The 23515-nt window shown below is 43.7% G+C and overlaps 1 protein-coding gene across 2 annotated transcripts in view; it reads right to left on the reverse strand.

Moving 5' to 3' along the window:
• The window catches only part of CSF3R (colony stimulating factor 3 receptor), a 202822-nt gene that overhangs the window by 140891 nt on the left and 38416 nt on the right, over window positions 1-23515 (reverse strand). For both annotated transcript variants that reach the window (XM_078681208.1, XM_078681207.1), the window contains exon 2: window positions 20730-20817. In XM_078681208.1, the coding sequence (XP_078537334.1) occupies window positions 20730-20796 (67 nt within the window). In that variant the 5' untranslated portion in view covers window positions 20797-20817. The remainder of the gene's footprint in view (window positions 1-20729; window positions 20818-23515) is intronic.

Consider the following 23515-nt stretch of genomic DNA (forward strand, 5'->3'; position numbering starts at 1 on the left):
TGTGAGAACAGCAGACGTTCCAAACCTACCCCTCTCGGGAGAAGCAATCCAGGTAGTAGGTGTATCTAATCAATTGATTAGTACCCCAGTTACTGAGCCCATGGAAATCACAATAGGGAACTTTAAAGAAATGCATAGATTTGTCGTTTGTGATACCAGTCCAGTAAACTTACTGGGACGTGATTTGCTGTGCAAAATGAACTGTACTATCTTTTGCACACCAAAGGGCGTCGAAATTCAGACCCCAGATGAAGATGGTATCTATAAATTAATGTTAATCAGACCTGACTCAGAAATTAAACGAATGACTATACAAGACTTACCTGAAGAACTTCAACAGACAGTGAAACCAGAAGTATGGGACTTTACTGGAAAGGATGTAGGATTAATGGCAAATGTAGATCCCATACAAATAGCCATGAAAGAAAATGCAGTTTACCCTAATACCAAGCCCTACAGGATGAGTGCCGAAGTAAGAGCAGGAGTTGCCATTGAAATACAGAAATTGCTAGAAGCAAACATCATACAAGAAGTGATGAGCAGCCCGTGTAATTCCCCCATAATTGGAATCAAGAAACCTAGTGGCAAGTACAGAGTAGTGCAGGACCTGAGAAAGGTAAACAAGATCGTTATTCCTTGCTGTCCTATTGTCCCGAACCCCGCAGTGATCCTGTATCAGATTCCCTGGGATGCTGAGTGGTTCACTGTGATAGACCTATGTCACGCATTCTTTTCGATCCCATTGCATCCAGACAGCAAATTTATTTTCTCATTTGCTTTCAACAGTCACGTGTATGTTTGGAATCGTGTCCCCCAGGGGTACACAGAAAGCCCCTCTATCTTTAATCAGATCCTGAAAAAATGCCTTGAATCTTTAGTCTTACCTGGAAAGTCTGTGCTGGTACAATATATTGACGATCTCTTGGTGGCTTCCAAAAGTCATAGGGATTGCGTGATTGACACCATTGCCCTACTGAATCACCTAGGTGAAAAGGGACATAAAGTGGCCCCCGAAAAATTGCAGTTCTGTTCAAAATCGGTGAAATATCTGGGGCACCAGATAGAAAAGGGAATCAGAAAAGTCACCTCAGAGAGAGTCAGAATAATTCAAAAGATGCAGTTACCCCGTACTCAGAAAGAAGTCAGAATGTTCATTGGAGTTGTAGGTTACTGCAGGCAATGGATTGTGGGATTCGCAGTCCTAGCCAAGCCTTTGATAAAGATGACAAAGAAAGGCGCAGAGGACCCAGTGGAATGGGATAATGAGAGCTTAACAGCATTTACTCAGTTGCGAGATTGTCTGTGTACAGCCCCTGCTTTGGGAATGCCTGACTATTCTAAGGAGTTTGCCCTATTCTGTGACACTCGTGATAATTGTGCATTGTCAGTCCTAACTCAGGAGCATGGCTTGACCAGACGACCCGTGGCATAATTCTCTGCCACTTTGGATCCAGTGGCTGCTGGATTACCTGGGTGTCTGAAAGCAGTAGCTGCAACTTGCACGAGTTTAGAACAGAGTGAATCCATTGTCATGGGACATCCTGTAACTGTGTATGTTCCACATGCTGTTGTAATTTTATTGACCCGAACTAAGACTCAGTATCTCACCCCTAGTCGGCTGACTAAATACGAGAGGATTCTCGTGGGTGCTGCAAATGTAGCCATTACTCGGTGTAATATTTTGAACCCAGCCACTCTACTCCCTGACTCAATGGTAATGGAAGCTGAGGGAGAAAACGAGCATGACTGCATTAACCTGACAGAATTCAGTACTAAACCCCGCCCAGACATTAAGGAAACACCTTTGCCTGTACATGATGAGGAGTTCTTTGTGGATGGCTCATGTATGAGACACGAACTTGGAGGCCTAAGCGCTGCTTATGCTGTAGTCACCTTAGACAGCATTAAAGAAGCATCATGTTTATTTGGGATAAAGTCTGCACAAGTAGCCGAATTATTAGCATTGATAAGAGCTTGTAAAATTGGGAAACACCAAAGAATAACAGTGTACACTGACAGTCAGTACTGTTATGGGGTTGTGCATGACTTTGGCCAATTATGGCTACAAAGAGAATTCCTGACTTCATCAGGTACCCCCATTCGAAATGGAAAGGTTGTACAAGACCTTTTAGAGGCAATCCAGTTACCAAAAGAATTGGCAGTGGTCAAATGTGTTGCTCATAAAAAGGGCCTTGACCCTGTATCTTTGGGAAATGATTTTGCTGATCAGGTGGCAAAACAATGTGCTAAGGATCGCATGTCAATAAATATCAAACTGGGAGGGACTGGAAACAGCTGCCAACTTATGGTGTTTGAAGAAGTGCCTACCTGGGATGAAGTGAGAGAGTGGCAGCATGCTGCACCATCAGAAGAGAAAGAGAAATAGAGGAAACTTGGTTGTCGACCAAGACGTGAGGATGGTGTCATTGTGGGCCCAAATGGTATGCCTGTGTTGCCTAGGCACCTACTTGCCACTATGGCCAGACTGATACATGAATATTCACACACTGGTAGGGATGCCATGGTTCTGGTGTTTCAACAGACCTGGTAAAACCCGAAGTTCAGGAAGGTAGCAGAATCACTCTGCCAGAGGTGCTTGACGTGTCAACAGTTCAACGCTGGCAAAAGAACAGTAGTTGAACTGGGAAAAATTGGGAAATCAGGGGGTCCCTTTGTGAGAATACAGATTGACTTCATCACCATGCCTCGTTGCGAGGGAAAAAGATATGTCCTTGTCATTGTCTGCCTATTTTCAAAATGGGTGGAAGCTTACCCTGCCAAACAGAGTGACGCCATAACCGTAGCCAAACTGTTACTGAAAGAATTAATACCTAGGTTCGGGGTTCCAGTCACTATTGAATCAGATAGAGGCGGACATTTTCAGAATGAGGTAATCGCTCAGCTCTGTAAAGCATTTGGAATCACACAAAAGCTGCACTGTGCACATCGTCCAGAGGCTTCTGGAGTAGTAGAGCAAATAAATGGCGATATAAAATCGAGATTAGGGAAAATGTGCGACTCTACTAGAATGAATTGGATTACTGCCTTGCCTCTTGTTCTGATGGGACTCAGAAGTATTCCAGATCGGAAAACAGGCCTGAGCCCCCATGAAATCCTAATGGGAAGAGTGATGAGACAAGCATGGGTACCAGGGTACAAACTGTTAAGCATTACTGATGATTTGGTACTTGAGTACTGCAAGCAACTGGGTGACCAAGTGCGTTCTATCTCTCGCCAGATTGGGGAAAATGCCGTCGCCAACCCGACAACTCCAGTTCACAAGTTGGTTCCTGGTGACTGGGTTAGAATCAAGAAGCATACTCGTTCCAGTTGCCTTGCACCGAGGTGGGGAGAAAAGCGCCAGATAATACTGGTGACCACGACAGCAGTGAAGTGTGCAGGCGTTCCCAAGTGGATCCATGCCAGCCATACACAAAAGGTGATACCTGACAAGGAACCTGGAGCTGAAGGTTGTCCAGCTGAGGGGTCTGCAGACGTCGGTCCTGAAGTAGCTGATGACGAACAGCCGAGCACCAGCCAAGAAGATTGGATACCTATAATCGACCTAACTGAAGACCCAATCAGAACAAGAGAGCGAACCTACGAAGATAGAGAGTGGAAAAGAGAGGTCGAGATAGGCACAGGCGAAGACCCTCAGATCATTGAGATTCACGTCAAGTCTGAGGACGAAGAGGAAGGTCAGACAGGGACAGAACAGGTGATTGATACACCTCCACTAACTCCTGAAATCGAAAGGGGACAGATTAGAACTAGTGTAAAAGTTCGAGCAGAAGAAAATCAAGGGATCGAAGGGCTTGAACAGGATCAGATAGAACTAGAAGAACGTGTTCAGGACGCAGAAACAGAGACATTCGAAAGCCAAAACCAAAATTCACCTGAACCAGGCCAGCTTAGTAACCAGGCAGAAGAAATAGATACAAGACCTGGGACTAGTCAGACAGGAAGGGAAGAGACAGAAGCAGAAGTGCCACAAACCAATGAAAATAAAAGAGCATTAGAAGAAAGCCAACTCACAGTGCCAGCCAAAAGACTCAAGAAAAAGAAAAATATCGAACCAAGATACATTAAGAGACTAAGACTAAGAATAAAAACAGTAGAAGAGAAACTTGCTGACAGAAGGTAAAGTATACGAATAGCAGAGCAAGCTGGAGAAAGTTCCAAAAGAAGGAGTGATCGAATAAAAAGACTGAACGAAAAATACCAGGATCCTGAATGGACATACTTAGTACTGGAGGAATTTGAGGATCTTGATATCTCTGACGAAAGTGACGGAGAACAGATTGCTGATCTGTCTGCTGAAGAAGACGAACTCACCTGAAGTTGTGCAGAGTAAGCTACCTGTGCAAAGTTACAAAGAGGGGTTTAAAACTTCTCCTGAGCAAAAATGTCTAATTCAAGAGTGAATGGAAGGCCTAGTCGCAGTTGTTGCAAAACATGCTGCAAAGTATGCATATGTAGTATAGCTATAGTAATAATAGTTTGGATAGGACTAACAGTTTTCATTCCTTTTATGGTAAGCAAAAATACTAATATTGACCCTACTCAGACTACCGACACTGAAGAACTGACAACACGAAGTGTAGAAAGACGTGAAAAGGCACTTAGACAAACAAAACGAGACTTAGAAGCATCAGATGAGGAAGGACTACATTATCATGGAGTTAAGAACCAGACTCATTTAAATGTTTTCGCAAACCTGTTAGTACATTATGTAGAAACTATGGAGATAGAAGATTGCTATGTCTGCATGAAGCTACCTACTTCTGTAGCTGAAGGCATGACTTATCACCACCTACCTTTGACTTACGGAATTTCCTGTAGTATTTTAGCAAGCTTATTTTACAAAAGAGGACCGATGCAGTACTACTACTCAAACTCAGACGTGATATTTTCCGAACTTCCTATACGTCGAAATCTGAATCCTGTACATACTAAAAGTGACGTTACACGTTATATGGGAGAATACTTTCTGACTATAGGTACCATAGACCTAAATGACGCACACAGGGACAACTTGACCTGTTCATTACATGAACAAGAGAAAATATTTTTGAACATGGCAGAGAAAAGAAGGGAGAGTTTCCAAAGAAAGGCAAATGACAAAAGACAGAAAACCCCAAAATGGGCAAATGGGCTGAGGACATGGAAAGCACCTCAAATGGCGGGGCAGGGCCTGCTTTGTTGCTGGATTTCGAAAGGAAAGGGAAACTCTGTCTTCACCGCAAGAAGACTAGTTATTATAATAACATTTTCATTGGTTCCAGTCAATGTGAACACAATTACAAGGTAATTGGAGGTTGGGGATTCAAAAATGGGTCAGAACCTGTGTTTCCCGGAATTTATTATATATGTGGAAACAAGGCTTATTTCAAATTGCCGGATCACTGGTATGGAAGCTGCTATTTTGGCATTGTCTTTCCGAAAATATACCATGTGAATGAAATTGCTGGAAGCAATGAAAACACTAATGGCTTAGTGCGTAGTAAAAGAGAAAGCGTAGGTGAAATAATGGGTAGTATTTTTAGTGCACTGATACCTGGAGTGGGAATGGTTCTGAACACACACAGAATTTGCAAATTATCCACAATAGTGGATGTGTTGTCTACTGACACAGCTCATGGATTTCTGAAGGTCAATACCGAAATGGTTGCGATCAGATCAATGGTTTTGCAGAACAGACTTGCGCTTGATACATTATTAGCAAAAGAGGGCGGTGTCTGCCGGATGCTGAAGGCGCAACATTGTTGCACTTACATTCCGGACAAAAGTGTACAGCTCAAAAGATATGTGAAAAACATTACTAATTTGGAAAAGGAACTCAAACCACTGGAGGTTGACAGTGCCTGGAAGAGACTGGTCGATGGTCTCTCCAATGTAGGTCATTGGTTTGCTAGCTTAGGTAAAAGCTTATTGTTTAAGGTACTGATGCCAATTGGAGTGATAGGTTTTATCCTATTTCTCATATTTGTCTGTTGCAAATGTCGCAAACACACAAAGAAGTACCAAGTGAATGCGAGAGGTGTGAAAAGAAGTGTGGATGAACTCGAATTGGAAGAAATGAATAATCAGATTTACAAAAGGGTGAAAAATTCTCACCCTACCAAAGATGCGAAAGAAAAATTTAATCGCCTGTTGGAAGAGATAGAGTTGTACAAAGTGTGAAAGAAAAGTTGGCATCTGGTTCCGTTATTTGTGATGATAGTAAATATCATCAAAGAGGGGATTGATAGAGCAAGATTTCGCATCGCGACTTGCTTGAGTCAAGAACCTCGAATCTGTTATAATCCGATAATACCATTTGTATGTTTACTAATTTCCCTTATTTTGATATGTGTGTATATTAGTGACGCTTGCCTATGTGTTTTATTAATACGAATAACCCTTGTATAATAATATGGCCGCTGTTTTGAATTTTGCTTCTGCGCATGCGTTAGACATACTCACGTGATGAGACGTAATTGCAATTCTGGAGGGAAAGGGTGCGCATGCGTAATAGCCATAAGATGGCCGCTTCTGTATTAACGTGGTGAAGCTCGTGCAGTTGCTCTCGTGTTATTGTGTGTTGCTCTAATCTATAACTGCATAGTATATTTTTAAAAATGATAAACCTGAAGTACAAAATCATGATATGTAGTACATTCATTTATTTATATGTTTTAATTTGTTTTCGCTTACTTTTTATGTATCCTCGGCATGGAGGGGTGATGGGTGCTTGGGAGTCCATTTTTGAGTGCAGTACTGCGCAGGACCAGAAGTGGCGAAGTGGCATTGACACAGCGCCAAGAGAAAGTCGCTGCCAAGACGTGCCTGGGAAGATGCACCTTCACCCAGCCAGAGAAACTGAAATGTGTTACATTATTAACAATGTATTTCTTTCCATTGTATTCTGTGCGACTTCTCATGGGAACCCCAATCTTGCTAGGCGGTACCCTAGAATGTAAATTAGGCCTTAGAAAAGTCTGTTCTGATTGGTGTGTTAACCCATCCTACCTTAGGACCAATCGAAATTGGGGATTCTGACACTTTGCAACATTGGGGGGTGGTACACTGACCCGAAAACAGTATAACTAGCCTAGGTTCACCTAGGGAATTTGTCCGACTTGTCTGAATAGCTGACCTGTCACTGACCCAACACACTCAATAGGTGACTGAATACAGAGCGCTGCGGAGCACTCTGTCCGAATTTGACCATAGACTCTAAGGTTTTACTAAACCTTAAGTGCTGGTGGAGCACTTTGCTGGGGAGTTCGCTAACCCAATCGGGGTTCTGACTGATAGCTGCAGAGAGGGTGGAGCGCAGGCGTTGCTTCCGAACTGCGGGTGCTGGTCGTATCCTGGTGGTCCTGTCCTGATCCTAATCTGGGTTTCCTGTCCGGTCCTGGGGTGTCCAGTGTGCACCTGCTGTCCCGTTGATGACTGTCCTTCCTGGGGGTATTTCCTGTCCTTAACTGACCCGTGGCCAGGGTTGGTTTTCACACCAGTCTAGGTAAATATCTTGCTGAAACTCTAAAACTGCACCTTTCTAATTTTCTGTCTTTGCTTCAATAAAGACATACCTTTGCATATGTTAATTTTCCATGTTTCTCGCAATCTACTATATGAAAAGTCATTGCATTTTTATTTTTCATAGCATGTTTCTATGTTACCCTTCCTTTTAGTACAAACTCTCCGTACTACTTTGAATTATAGATGTGGTTTATAATTTTCTCCTGCAAACTGACCTGAAGTAAATGTTGCTATAATTTGGCATACTCCATTCTTTCCCCTGCCTATAGGTGTATAGAATTTATCTAAATTCTCTCTCTAACCCTGAAGTATTTTCCCAGTAATAAATTTCTAGTACGTACATAAAATTGCCTTTTATAGATACCCATTCTCGAATTTCATTTCTGAAATCTGCTTAGCATATGTTTTGTTCTCACCATTTTTGAAACCTCAAATGATTGCCCTTATAATTTTTCTTTATGGTTATGTTGTTGTTGTTGAAAGCTTTATTCGATATACAGGATAGGATAATAAACTTTATTCGGATTTTACAAATCCAAAAAAGCAGGACAGGTAAAAAATCTTCAATGAAATATAAATTACAGATTACTTAAAAACAGCGAAAAAAAAAGTTTTGGAAATGTATACGGTACTATTATAATTAAAGGTTTTTCCTGTGTCCGTATATACATTTCAGAAAGTTAAGGACATGGTAACATGTGGCTTCGGTATCCAAAAGCTGCAAGCTCAACATGGCTACTCGACATTGTCTAAGACCCCAAGATTTTAAAAGAGTTAGTAACCAGAGTTTGCGATGTTCCTGATAAAATTTACAGAACAGAACAGTATGAAGGGTGGTTTGACCTGATATCCCATCGCATGGACATGGAAGTGGATTTGGGTCCCAAACGTTTGGCGTTGGGAAAGCTACCAGTTTGTGAAATATGTTCAGTCTGAATCTTATCAGGAGAAATCGTTCGAAGGTACCAATGTCAAGGTTTAAATAGGGCTGCATTAAAAGGGTAGATTGAACCATTATTGCGTGCTGCACCGACTGTTTCCCAGCTTCTATTTGTAGTCTCAGATTGCCCAGATGGTCCAAGGCTCGTTTTTTTAAGTTATTTTTTGAGAGTTCTCCAATTTTTTCGGGGTTTAAATAATATTTTTCTATTCCAAGATCAAAGAGAAAGGTCCGGATATAGGCCAGCCATTTAATTTTTAAGACGTAGTCCAGAGACATTGCATCCGCCAGTATTGTTTTTGTGATGTCGTTTTTATCTGACGCCCAGATACGTCGCCAAAGGAGGAGTGGTTGAATTTTGGCAAGATCTTCGATGTATGGTGCCCCCAATTCTAAGTGGCAGGCGTAAGTCGAGGAACTTTTGGGGGCGGATAAGAGGAATCTGAAAAACTTGTTTTCTGCAATTTGCAGAGAGGTGACATCCGTATGACCCCATAGTCCTGCTCCATATAAAGCTGTAGATTGACACTTGGCTTTATATATGGTTATCAATTCCCTGGGCGGACGTTTTCCTAGTTTTTGTGTAAACGACACCAATGCGGCTAATGCTCTTTTAAAACAATGTTTTCTGGCTTCTACTGCTGGTTTCCAGGAGAGTTTATTATCTATCATGACTCCCAGATAGCAGTATTCGTTTGTAGAATCTATTCTTTGGCTGTCAAGGTAGATGGAGTTTTGCTGTTTCCTCCCAACCCCAGCCTTCATTACGAAAGTCTTTTTTACGTTTATGTGAAGGTCAAGGGTTCTCATAAACTGCGAATATCTATTAAGGGACCTTTGGAGTTCACGGGGGGTTTGTGCAAGGAGGACGGCGTCGTCCGCGTAGAGTAGGGCGGGGATCGGGCGATGTTTGGCCAGTGGAAGGTCACGGGCACCCTTCAGGAGCTCGACCTCCAAGTTGTTAGTGTAGAGGGAGAAAAGGAAGGGTGCCAGGACACATCCTTGTCTGACCCCACGCTCCACTCTAAAAGACGCCGTCAGTTCCCCCTTTGTCCCGTAGCGGACTCTTGCGGATGGGTTGGAATAGAGTTCCCTTAAAAAGTTCAGGAGTGATGGATCTACCCCCATCTGTGCTAAAAGGGACCACAATTTTGTATGGGAGACGCAGTCGAAGGCCGCGGACAAATCTACATAGGTCATATAAAGTTTTGCTTTCTTTGCATGCACATATTTTCCAAAGATTATCGATAAATTTAGGGCTTGTTCCACAGTACCTAGTCCTTTTCTAAATCCAAATTGAAGATCGGATAGGATGCCTCTCTCTTCTGCCCAGTCCTGTAGTCTTTCTAAAATCACTCTTCCTGCTATTTTTCCCAGTGAGTCCAGCAAAGAAATTGGGCGATAGCAGGCAGGGTCCATACGGTTACCTTTTTTAAATATCGGCACCATAATGGACCTTGTCCATGACTCCAGAATTCCTAATTTTGCCGTGGCAGTGCAGACCCTTGTTAAAATCGGTGCCCAAAGTTCTGTTTGATGTTTAAAAAAGTCTGCCGGGACTCCGTCCGGCCCTGGAGCTTTTCCTTTTTTGGTTGAGTTCAATGCCACAAGAATCTCGGAAATTTCAAAATTTATATCTATAGGGTATGGTAGGAATATTTTTTCCTCTTCTTCCGTCTCTTGGTCAGAGGTTGGTTTTTGGAAGATGCTGGTGAAGTGTGATACCCAAGTTGCAGCGTCTATAGCAGCTTCGATTTTTGGGCAAATGTCGTCTGCCAAGAAAGGAGTTCTTATAATTCTCCAGAAGGCTTGAGAGTTTTTTTCTTGGGCACTGGTGTGGAGTTCATGCCACAGCGCTTGCTTCAGTTCCTCTTTCCTCTTTTTCCTTATTTTATGATATTCACTTCTGAGGGTGGCTATTGTGCGGGAATCCCTTTCGTTTTTGTTTAAGGCTAGCTTCAATTTTGTATGAGCCTTAGTGCACTCTTGGTTAAACCAGCCTTTGGCCCGGGATGGACCAGATTTTTGTTTTTTTGTAAGTAAAACCTTTAATTTGTCCATAATTTGGGCAAAGTTATTTAGAAGCTCCGCGTCATTAGTTGCTATGTCCAAACAAATTTTAATTTGGGAATAGACTGATCTTATTAACTCTTTGGTGAGTTCCTCTGGGTTTATCACTCCCCATTTTATTGAGTACCCGTTTACTTTATCCATATTGATATTTTCCTGGGTCAATGCATTGGCTATTGTTACTGGAGAACATTGTTGATAGTTTAGTGAGACTTCCAAGGTTAATATTGCATGGTCACTTTGAGGATTTGGTTTGACTTCAAAGTTTTTTATTCTTAGTTGTAAGGATGTTGATATGATTATGAAGTCTACCGTGGTTTTATAGCCTCTTCCTATATAAGTGGGTGCAAGTGAATTATCCCCATAGTCCCAGGTGTTTACTATCTGGAGATCCAGGTCGGATAGGAGATCATTCATTTGTCTGCCCATTTTATTATGCAAAAAATGGGTGAGTGAGAGGCCATCTTCTGTCACCATGCCAGGACATTTTCTTTTTGGTTGGGTACAGGCGTGAAGATTGAAGTCGCCTGCCCATATTATTGCGGCCGGGCCTCTTTCTCCTTGTTTCATTCTGAGAGTAATTAATTTTTCGTGAAGATGGGCCAGGACTCCCTCAAAGTCCAGTTCATCCAGGTTATTATAAAAATTAATGATAACCATTGACTCTTTTTTCTGAAGGAAAAGACCAAGGATCTGCAAATTAGATGCCAGTTCTATAACCTTTATTTTAGCGTTTTGGATAGTGTTGGCTACGTATATGCACAGACCTCCCTGTGGTCTGCCTATGTGTCCCGACTGCGCGAGAGAGGAGTACGTTTTGTACCCCTGCAGGTGATGTTCTTGTAATGACCATGTCTCCTGTATGCATATTACTTGGTGATTATGCATGTAGTGCATAATTGTCCCATCCTCTATTTTTGTCCTTAGACCGGCGATGTTCCACGAGATCAGACTCAGGATTGTTGGACTGTCCCTTGAGCTTTTTACTCTTTTTGATTCATTAAGGATCTCTGGGACTGGAGGAATCTCTATGTCTGGAGGGACAGATAGGGAGACCGTGTGTTCCAATAGGTCTGTGTGGATTTGGGAGTGTTCTTGTGGTTGTGGTAGTCAATCGACGCACTCCAAAGCGCTATACCTGTTTGCTAATTGAAGGCCATTCCAGCTATCCCAGCGTGTGGGGTCACTGTACTTTCTCCAGTGTTCCTGTCCACTCCATTCGTCCCTGTCTCTGCCTTGATAGTTAAGGCCTAGTGGGTTGAACGGGGGAAACCGTCCTTGCCGCGGCTGCTGCCATGGGTGAGTGTTGTATTGCGTGGATTGCTGGGGTTGCCACCACTGTTGGGTGGTATGATATGGGTATTGAGGAGGATGCGCAGGTGGATGATTAGCAAGGTGTATGGGTTGAGGAAGTTGGATGGGGGTTGCCACTGGAAAACTGATTGTTGTGAATTTTGTGGGAATCGTGGCATGTGTGGGTGCTGCTGGTGTTGATACATATTGTATTCAGAGGAGTTTATAGGCCCAGTGTTTAATGGGAGTACGGGAAAGGGGAAATTTTGCCTTGAGGATGGGGGTAGGAAATAGGACAAGGGTAGGGGATTTATTTGGGTGGCTGGTCCTCTGTTGGGTGAGTTGCAGATATAATTTGATGCCCCTATCTCCCTAAATTTGATGCTGATGACATCCCCCGCTATTGCCTTCGTGCTTCTACCAACCCAGTCTCCTCTGCGTGCAGAGAAGATGTCACCCCTGATGTGAGCGGGTAAGGGTTTATGGAGTTGGAGCCACTGTGCGCATTTGTTCCTCAGCTCTACGAAGGTTTCTCTTACGCCCTCCTTCAGTGGGGGAACAGCTGTTAGCACCACCACGAAGGGAGAAGATTCCGGGGGTAAATTGATTATTTTGGGCTGAGACTGCTTGGTCTTCAGTTCCGGAGGTTTTTCTTGGGAGGGGGTCTCTGCTGGAATGGTGGTATTTCCTTCTTTTTGTCGGGTGCTTGTTTTAGTTTGGCCTGCTGGACCTATTTGTGTGGCAGAGGGGAGATCTACCGCCACCGGAATAACTTGGGAGGCATCTAGATTAGTCCCTTTTTTAGCTAGGGGTTGTGTTACTGCCGCTTTTCTGGTTGGTGAAGTGTGAGGCTTGTTTGTTATACCTGTTATTTGTTTGGGACTAGATGGTTTTTTTGGGAGTGTTTCCTTTGCCCCCTGCGTTGGGGCGGGACCATTCCCGCTTGCCTTACAACTGCATTTGGTATTGATTAGTGACGTAAGTCTGTCCAACTTTGATATTAGGGGTTTGATCTGTGCTGTAATTTTGGCTTCGAGGTCTGATTTTAGGTCCATAACCATGTTTTCCACCCAACAGGGGATACCTGCCGAGGAGTTTGGGGTGGGCGTGATCAGGTTATGATTCTTTGTTTTTGTTTTAGGTTTTTCCTTGATAATTGGCGTAGCCTTAGGGAGGGTGGAGGTGTTTTTCCTTGATTTTGTTAGTTCTAGGATCGTTACTGGATCAGGTAGTACGGGATTACTGATGGCACTCTGGTCTAATTTTTCAGTCGGTGATTGGCAGGCTTCTAAATCTGGGGTTGCTTCAAAGTCGACATATGATTGATCAGAGTCAGTTTGGGTTACGGATAAGTCTACAGAATTTGGAACAGTCATCGTAGGAACGATGGTTAGTGGCAGTGGTAAAGAGCAATTATTAGCAACCTGGTGAGCTGGGGAAATTGCGGTAGCAAGTGAGCCGAGCGAAGATCGTTTGGCCTGCATGAGGTCCAAGGAGACTCTTTTCTCCAGTAGGATGATACTCTTATCAATGGTGTCGTTTACCCTGGATATGAAAAGGTCTATAGGACCGGTCACTTGTGTCACCAGTGTAGCTTTCTTAGACGTGCTTCTAGTTTTGGGACGCATCGTCATTCTCAGTGATGTGCTTCAGAAGTCGTGGGGGCCTGCGGAAACGAAGTAAAGTACAGGGTGACAGGGCCGGGGCCGTCCTCTGCCGTCCTCGAACGGCCTCAAACGGCCCTGTCTTTGCCCAGTCTTCGCCCGTGCTGCGTCCCGCGCTGCGGGAGTGAGATGTTATTAAGTAGGGAGCGTAAAGGGCGGGGGGCGGGCCAGCAGGGAGAGCGGACCGGAAGCTCTTCCTTGGTCTTGCAGGGACTTCTGGGAAATGAAGTCCCCGCACGCTCGCAGCCCCGCTGGTTCCTCGCGCCCCTTACCGCCTTGCTGCCGGCGTCCTCGCGTTGGTCCTTGGAGATGCTGCCTCTACCAGCACCCACCAGCGAAGCGGCACCCGCGAAGCGGGTGCGGCGAGAGGTGGGCTGGGAGGCCGGTGCGCTGCTGGGCTGATAGGTTACAGCGTGAGTGATGCCTTCCGCTTCAAAAATAAGTAAGTAGGTGTCCCACAGGGTAGAGGAGGAGGAGCGCTTTTAACTGGCTTTGACGGGCGGGGGGCGGGCCAGCAGGGAGAGCGGACCGGAAGCTCTTCCTTGGTCTTGCAGGGACTTCTGGGAAATGAAGTCCCCGCACGCTCGCAGCCCCGCTGGTTCCTCGCGCCCCTTACCGCCTTGCTGCCGGCGTCCTCGCGTTGGTCCTTGGAGATGCTGCCTCTACCAGCACCCACCAGCGAAGCGGCACCCGCGAAGCGGGTGCGGCGAGAGGTGGGCTGGGAGGCCGGTGCGCTGCTGGGCTGATAGGTTACAGCGTGAGTGATGCCTTCCGCTTCAAAAATAAGTAAGTAGGTGTCCCACAGGGTAGAGGAGGAGGAGCGCTTTTAACTGGCTTTGACGGGTGGGGGGCGGGCCAGCAGGGAGAGCGGACCGGAAGCTCTTCCTTGGTCTTGCAGGGACTTCTGGGAAATGAAGTCCACGCACGCTCGCAGCCCCGCTGGTTCCTCGCGCCCCTTACCGCCTTGCTGCCGGCGTCCTCGCGTTGGTCCTTGGAGATGCTGCCTCTACCAGCACCCACCAGCGAAGCGGCACCCGCGAAGCGGGTGCGGCGAGAGGTGGGCTGGGAGGCCGGTGCGCTGCTGGGCTGATAGGTTACAGCGTGAGTGATGCCTTCCGCTTCAAAAATAAGTAAGTAGGTGTCCCACAGGGTAGAGGAGGAGGACCGCTTTTAACTGGCTTTGACGGGCGGGGGGCGGGCCAGCAGGGAGAGCGGACCGGAAGCTCTTCCTTGGTCTTGCAGGGACTTCTGGGAAATGAAGTCCCCGCACGCTCGCAGCCCCGCTGGTTCCTCGCGCCCCTTACCGCCTTGCTGCCGGCGTCCTCGCGTTGGTCCTTGGAGATGCTGCCTCTACCAGCACCCACCAGCGAAGCGGCACCCGCGAAGCGGGTGCGGCGAGAGGTGGGCTGGGAGGCCGGTGCGCTGCTGGGCTGATAGGTTACAGCGTGAGTGATGCCTTCCGCTTCAAAAATAAGTAAGTAGGTGTCCCCTAAGATATCTTACAGCATCACAATCATGTAAAAAAACAACGTTTCAAAAGTAGAAATATGTCATACATTTAAAAAGATAAAACTTTAGGGGAACCCCTAAGTTAAATTAGCTAAAAAGCAATTAAACAGATATAGACAATCTTTTGGAACGGATCAACCAACAACATTTTAGGAATTTGGAGACGCCACAAATTATAAGGGGGGAAGTGTCAGTCTGTAAAATCCGAAAGGCCACCGAATATAAACGTGTTCCAAGGCGTAAAAAAAGGGGTTTCAACCAGAACCTCCTTGGGCATGTATAGTCCGGACACTCGAACAACAGATGGGCCATTGTCTCTAACCTGGCTGGGCAACTCGCACAAAAGGGGGACAGATGAGCGTGAGACCTCCACTTTGATACAGTTGCTCCTACCGGAAGAGTGCCAACTCTGAACTTAAAATATAGTGTCCTGTACAGTGGCATGGTGATAAAGTCCATATAAGGTTCGTATAGTGCCACATCCTTTATTCTAAGGAACGCCGTTGTAGAATTACAGTGATTGGGGTTCGTACTCTGCTGGAAAAAAACCCAATCCCAGTAAAGTTTTTTGAGGACCTCCTTTGAGGGAGCAGATTTTGTAGACCAACAGGTGGATGGTAGGTCGGGTACACTAGAAACAATCGAAAGGACTCATGGTTATTGGTAGTAGATTGTAAGGTCATCTGATCAATGTATATGATGAATTAAAGTATATGGGCCCGAAACCTAAGTGGTGAAATTATCTCATGGAATTCTTTCAAACCCATTGATGAAAAAGCTATTCTCAAAATTCTAGCAGCTCTGAAACCATCAAGCCACTTCAATGACCCTGTACCAGCCTCAATTTCTTTAATGAAATCAAATACTCCCTCTTTGGACCAAGATCAAATGCTCCTTCTTTGGACCAAGATTGTTCATGCCTACATATTTCAAGGTAATATCCCTGACTGCCTAAAGTCCAGGCATGTTTTCACCATCCTAAAAAACCAAAGGCAGATCGCACTGACTTAAACAAATCCTGATCTATCTCCAACATTCCTACTCTGGCGATGCTCCTTTGAAAAATAGGTACAAATCCAACTCTGTACCCATATTGAACATTTCCGCCTTTAAGACCAATTTCAATCCAGCTTCTGGCCAGGGCACAGCACTGACTCGCTTACTACTTACATAGTGGATGATGCACTAAAAATGTTGGGTCAGAATGAATCTTGCTGTCTAATCCTCCTTGACCTATCTTCGGCATTTGACATGGTTAAGCATGAAAACTTACTTGACCTGTTGGAACATGGAATGGGGCTAACAGGATCAGTCCTGAACCAGTTCACCTAGTTTCTCCAAAACAGTACTCAAAGATTTAAGGTTAATCATTACCTATCTCAGACCACTCCGGTCACAGTAGGGGTTGCACAGGGTTCCTCCCACTCACCCTCTCTCTTTAACTTGGTTCATGGAGCCTCTAATGGACATTCTGAGTTCATCCAACATCCATTAACACATGTACGCTGACAACACCCATTTATAACTGAAAGTCTCCTTCCCGAAACATCAGATCCCTCAACGTCACTCTACAGAAAACTCAAAATTGGCTATCATGCTACCACTTCATACTGAATACTCAAAAAATGAATTCCTCCTAGACGTCCCATCCAACCAATCACCTGTCATTGAAGATTGATTAAAACAACTAGCAGCCCTCAACTGCTTGCCACAAGTTATAGATTCAGCAAGATCACTGGCATTAACTTTCAACAAGAACCTTAACATGCAGAAGCACATCAGTGCTGCCACCAAAGGAGCGAACCTCTAGATGAACATTTAAAGAAAATGAAAACCCTTTCTCCCCCCCAATGACTTCAAGTCTGCAGTGCAAGCCCTAGTAATTCCCAGTTTGGACTATGGAAGTGCAAACCTGTGCGGCTTGCCCAGATCCAAAATGACTTCTCTAATGGACTCTCCCAACTCTGCTGCAAGGCTCATCACTGAATCAAAAAGAAACAACCACATCACCCCCAATTTCAAATCCCTCAACTGTCTCCCTTACAAAGTAAGAATTCAGCTAACAATTGCCTGCATGACCCAATGAATTCAATACCCCCGAGGTACCTCACTCAGAAGCTCAAAGTTTATGGAGATGGCACATTCTCCTGAAGCTCTAACACCTTACCGCTGAAACCTTAGAAATTCCTCAAAAAAAACCTACAACCAAGCTTTCTCTGGGATTACCACAAGAATTTGGAATGCCTTGCCTTCTGAATTCAAACTAAATACCTCAACTGTATTTTTCAAGAAAGAAGTTGAAGTACCACTTATGAACAAATTTCTGCACTAGATTATAGGATCTCCTCCCTTCGTACCTTTGCTGACACGTCAATTACCCCCTTGACTACTACTCTCTTGCTACATTTATTGTTTTCGATTTATCGGTCCTGACATTGTGTCGTACTCTCCCTTATCTGGGTGCAGCCCTATCCGGTATTTTTCTCGATTATGATACTATTGATGTTATTTGTCACTGCTCTCTGAACAATTGTAAAGTGCTCTGATACGTGCAGGGGTCATATTCGTGCTATATAAAACTTTCAAAATAAATAAAAAATAAATGTAAGATTTCCAGGATAACCAAATAAGACAAATTAACACACAATGTATAGCCAGCATGGGTAGAAGAAGGCAACAAGATGTTTCACTTTCATACACCAATGACAGCCAAAGAAGGACACAAAAAAGAAGCTCTCGCCATCCTCCCTTCTTCTGTTGGATCCTCAGTGTCTCCTCACCTGAGCACCTGAAGCTACCAGTGAGTGAAGATAAAGGTAACCCTTTTTTGGTCCTTGGAATATATCTAACATCTTCAAATTCAACTCTTGTACATCGGATAAGTCACTACCGTATTCCTCAAGCCAGGCACATCAAGTGAAATGCCTATCAACACCTCCACATGCAAAATCAGCACAAAATCTAGTTACTCATTTCGCGATAGCACCAGAAAAATCTAACACTTTCCACAATATTTTAATTTCCTCTCCACTGAATGCCCCACCAGTCACTTCTATATCCTTGTACCGTACACAATAACCATTCACCAAATCTCTAGCCACCCAGTTTACAGAAACACCTTCACCATGGAATCATTTTCATCACAAATCCATTAACGAGTTGATTACTTTCCTCAATGATACCATTTACAACACACTCTCTTAAACAGTCTCAGTGCACACCACAAATATTCCCAGGAGATACCGAGAGACCAAACCACTAGAATATATAATCCAGACTTGTTGATCTGTGAAACACACCAAATACCAAGCACCATGTTACTAAAGCTACAAACATCCTAGGCAAAATGTTGACCTCACTATCAGTTCAAACTGTCTCACTCAGTACAAGTGTACTACACAGGCCAAACCATTTTCCCAGGACATTCACCTTACACCATGCACCGACAATTCACAATGGGCAACCTATAAACAACTATTTTGCTTTTTCCAAACATCCTCTCCTCTTTATTCAAGAAAGGCTACTTCACTGACACTGAACCCACGCACAACATAAATGCTTTCCCTTAGTCTCTAAATAACACCTTAAAAGCTAATGCCAACATTAACGCTTTAAGGAAACTGAAACACGAAACCAAAACCACCACCTCTACAGTACACCAAATAGATGTTTGATCGTAAACGCTCTATCCACAAACAAGAGAAATAACTGCAATCCCCCCCAAGATTATGCAATGGAATGAAAAGAATAAGATTAGCATGCCGACATCACACCTCAGTAGCCAACAGTACATACTACACATCTGTCATCACCAATGCTCCAATATGGGCAGAGGCTCATTCAAAACCATCAAACTCTGCATCAACCCCCTGTATGACCCATCAAATGATAGATACAATGTCATTAACAACTTCTTAATAGAAAAGAGCAACATGTTCAAACAATACATAGATAGCACAAACAAATCTCCATTACGCCACGCCTCAAACCATGCAAAAGGCTCTCCTAGTAAAATTTTAAGACATTTTCAGTTGAACACCACTTACAGATCCTTGGTGCTCTCAAGGCAACGACATGTGCTGGCTGCACCATTCCCTCAGCCAAGTTGAAATCTCTCCTTAATGGAGCTCTTAAACCACTTTTGAATGTCATCAATGACACTGTGACACACGGCATCTTCCTGGACATCCTCAAAACTTAGCACATCCTCTAGTTCATAGGAAATACAAATTAGACTCCGGAGATGTAGCCAACTATTTACTGTCATTTATTTCCCATTTATATGCAATGTCATAGAAATGTCGCTACTATAAACATGTTGGCGAAGATAAGCAGAAATCACCTCCTACATGGATATCTATCAGACTCCACTATGCATTGCAGCAATGAGACAGTCACCAAGCCACTTCTGAACGTCATACTCCTCATTGGAGATAAGGGTTACATTGCTTTCTCATCCTATGCAATGTTAGCAGTCTTAAGCATTGATCAATAGCCTAGTATTATGCTTACATTCACTGGTACCACACTCATGAGTTTGCATCCCGCACCTGTTTCTACCTAACTTTTCAAGGCGGGCTCCTTGAGAACTCAATATCTACCAGTGATTTGCAATATCCCACATAGATTGGTAATTTCCCCCGTGATATAAACCCTGTATATATAACCACTTGAGGTTGTCCTCCCCATCCATCGAATCAAGATTAAAAAAATTACTGAAAATGTACAATTGCACATGGAAATCTTCATAATCAAATATATCGACTATACCAAAATATGCCTCACCAGTTATCTGAGCTTAGATGTCAACAACCTCTGTGAAACTAAACTGGACCAAGAATGTATCCTCACTGCCAATGATGTCACACATGCCCACATTTAAGAGTAGCTCTCAAATGTAAACGTACAACAATTCGCACCACAACTCAACACAAACAATAAAACTCTTACATCTCTAACATCCACATAGACATGAAAACACAGGAAAAATCGAATCAGTTCTCACTGTTACAGAAAGTCAAGCCTGTCTCGTTGGGCTAGATTTCAGAACCACCCTTGACCCACCAACACCCAGACGGTAGTACTGTCCAGCACAGGTGTTCTTGAGTCCACCTAACCACACTGAACCTGAACAGTGTCCTCCAAGCTGCTGTGCATCTCATGGAAGGTCTGAAGATATACAACCATATTTCTCTCTTTCCAGGCTTGCCCTATCTTTCCGACATACAATGTCATATGTAAAGAAGTCACAAATGATGTATCCACGTTCCTGAAAACTGAAGACTTTCACGGACTAACTCAACAAATGGAGCCTGAAAATGGCCAAACTAAAAGGGAATATGTGCAAAAACAAAGAAGCCCACAAACAGGACCTCTCCATACACACATCCTGAAGACAAATGTGGAACAGGTCTGCATCTTATGGACATAGGATGGACAACCCTAATATACATTATATCTAGCCATCATGTGCTTTCTATCTCCCATGTAACAATCTATATCCATCCATGCATGCATCCTTTTCCCCAATGTATATCCAACTACCTCTCCATTTTTCCATTTCTCATTTCATCCCATGGAAGGCACCCCTCTGAAAGAGCGCCTCTCTCCTTAAAAAGGATCAAAAGTCGCTATCACAACAAAGAACACTTCAATGCATGTGAGGACCCCAAATTTCGATGAATTAGTAATTTCCTAAAGTGTCTGCAGAAGTTCGAATTTCTTACCTTTGGGTAGCAGCAGGAGCAGCAGCAAACTCCCAAGCAGCACACCTATGGCCCTCTGCACTGCCATGATCCTGTCCACATAGAACACCTGTAATAAGCAGAGAGAGGGAGGAGAGATGTTCAAGGACCTCTGTCTTGGGAAAGCATGCACCAGTTTTTAGATGGAGGCTTCCCTGTTCAACCCTGAGGACGAGATCTGCAGAGCTTCACAAGGACATGCTGTTGAGCTATAGTACCCATGACCGAGCCTGGAAGAATGTGAAGCCCTTTGCCTGAGCTATGCCACTTTACTGCTTGTAAACCCAGGAGGTGTTATACCACAATAGTAAATCTATACTTCCCTATGCATTCTTACCTTGGCAGTACATTGCTAGCTAATATCATGAATACAATATTTTGACAGATTGATATGAAACACACACTTCACCTAACACCCGGTGAAAATTTAGGCTAAAGTTGGTTTATGCCATTTTATTTTCAAGCGGCTAAATATATCATTCCATGTAAGAAATGAAAGGAAAAAAGGATAGGGAAGCGAGAAGAATGCAGAGATTTTGAAACAGTCAAACAATACTAGTTTACTACCATGACTGACTTCAATACGGGTTTACTTCAAGCTTACAGTATAATTCCCAATATCTATAACAGTTGAAATTAAAATAATACTTCCCAGACACAAAACACCATTCACCTCATTCCTGTACACTTCTGCAGAACAAAAAATGCAGTGATAGATGTAGCAAAGTACACATTTGCTCTGTGTTATAAGTGTTATAAGTGTTATGTTATCTTGCATTATCTAGTTGGCCTGAAACCCACAGAAGCCACCAATGGCTGCACACAATGAAGACGAACTACATTCACCTCGAAGTCTAAGAATGATTGCAAAAGTTTTGTTGATGTTGGGAATATAAGACTTTTTTCAGGTAAGTATTAAAGAGAAGATTGTTTCCATCCATATGATGAGGGAGGAGTCTATCACCTAGGGATAAGGAAAACACATGATAAATCTTGCTGTACTCTCATAATAATGCGCTAGAGAATTGAAAATATTGACATAAGGGGTTGGTTTTCTATTAAATCAAAGGTATGCAGGCCAGTCTGGCCTTATGAATGATAAAAAGGTGCTAAAATATCACCCCCTTGTTCAGCTGGGAACTAGTGCACGGTAATCAAATTTGGTATTGGATGTTCCAAGAGTACTACCACCAGATCTCCCCTCCATATCTCCCTCCGAATTTCATGCCTCAGGACTGTAAACTTTAAACTAAAATATCAGAATGGACAACACAGTGCAGTAACTAGATAAGTGGATTATAATCATAAGAAATTCCGTAAAGGGATCTGCAGATCACCTCAAAGCTACGAGTTTACTGAACCCGTAAACTGTGCGTCTTTCTCTCTTACTACTTCATCCATCACACTGCTAAGCACTGTGTCCCATAACACAATAAACTCACCTCAGTGGCAATCAGGCATGACACGGAGTCATTTTCCACATAGGATCACAACAAAGAGAACACCCTTCTAACCACACATCCTACATGATGAGGCAAATTACCCATGTAGGCAAGAGCTTCAGCTCCCCACAAAGGGGTAGTGAGTGCTGCATAAATACTGCAAAACTATAGTGTATGACCTATAGACCCATAGATCTGTAGTAAATGTATGAGGTGTTGCTGCAGGGTATGAGGGCACACATTTATGTGAATAAATGAGAGTGCAATGTAGAGCATGACATCGGAGATCCGGGAATGAGGCCAGAGATAAGCAATTATATGAGATTGACCTAAATCTGCAGAATACGGAGCCAGAGATGTGTGAATAAATGAGACTGCTGTGCAGTGTATGAGGAATAAGGCTATACTGCAGGACGTGAGGTCATTGATCATGGTACACCTGCCCACAGAGCGATTCCTCCTAAACCACACATGGTAATCACAGCAGGCAGCCCTCTGAAGGATTGCAAAACTGTCAGCGGATCCCCCAGCATCCTTCCCTGCCCCGCTGAGGATGCCTGGACTCTCCAACCCAAACAAAGGTGCTGCTTGCTTGGTGGCGCTTGTGATGCTTGGATGCTGTCACCTGTTCCAAGTGGGGCCTGGATCCATGAGCACTTCACCAGTGCGTACAAGAATCTGCGGAAGGTCTTGGATTGCAAATACCCATCAATGTCAAATGGGAAGTCAAGATAGAAGCATGGAATCACATACTCCATCTTCTTTTTTTAATGTATATATATTTTACTATTTTCCTTTTTTTCCATTTTAATATGTAGAGAAACATGACAGCTTCCTGCTGCCTGAGAGTGAGGTTGAAAGTCACTGCAACTATGACAGTGGAAGCTTTGACTGCAGGAGGTAGATGTTGGATACACAATGCCCATTTCGCTCAGCTTTCTTCCTGTGAGTGTGTCTTACTACTGGAAATTCAGGTTCAATAATCCACTATGTCAGAAGCAAGGCAAAACCACTCTCTTAAAAAGGTTTTTTAATAAGGGCAACAGTACACAACATTATGATATAATGGGGATTACATACAGTAGAATGAAGAAGTTGAGGCGGTCTCTAAAAGTGGTAAAAGATGCGTAACTAGGAATCGTTTCAAATAGGTGTGGCTTAAACTTAAAATCAAATAAACAACGAGGACTAGCCCACTGGGTTGAAGAGATGGGATCTGGTTAGTATCCCATGCCACCTGTGAATGTAGCTATATCAGCTAGGCACAAACAGTCTTTGTTTAAAAAACCCTCACACACCAACCTGGTTGGTGTCATGCTTCATCAT

The sequence above is a fragment of the Lissotriton helveticus genome, chromosome 3_1 (assembly GCF_964261635.1).
Source record: "Lissotriton helveticus chromosome 3_1, aLisHel1.1, whole genome shotgun sequence".
NCBI classification, from domain to species: Eukaryota; Metazoa; Chordata; class Amphibia; order Caudata; family Salamandridae; genus Lissotriton; species Lissotriton helveticus.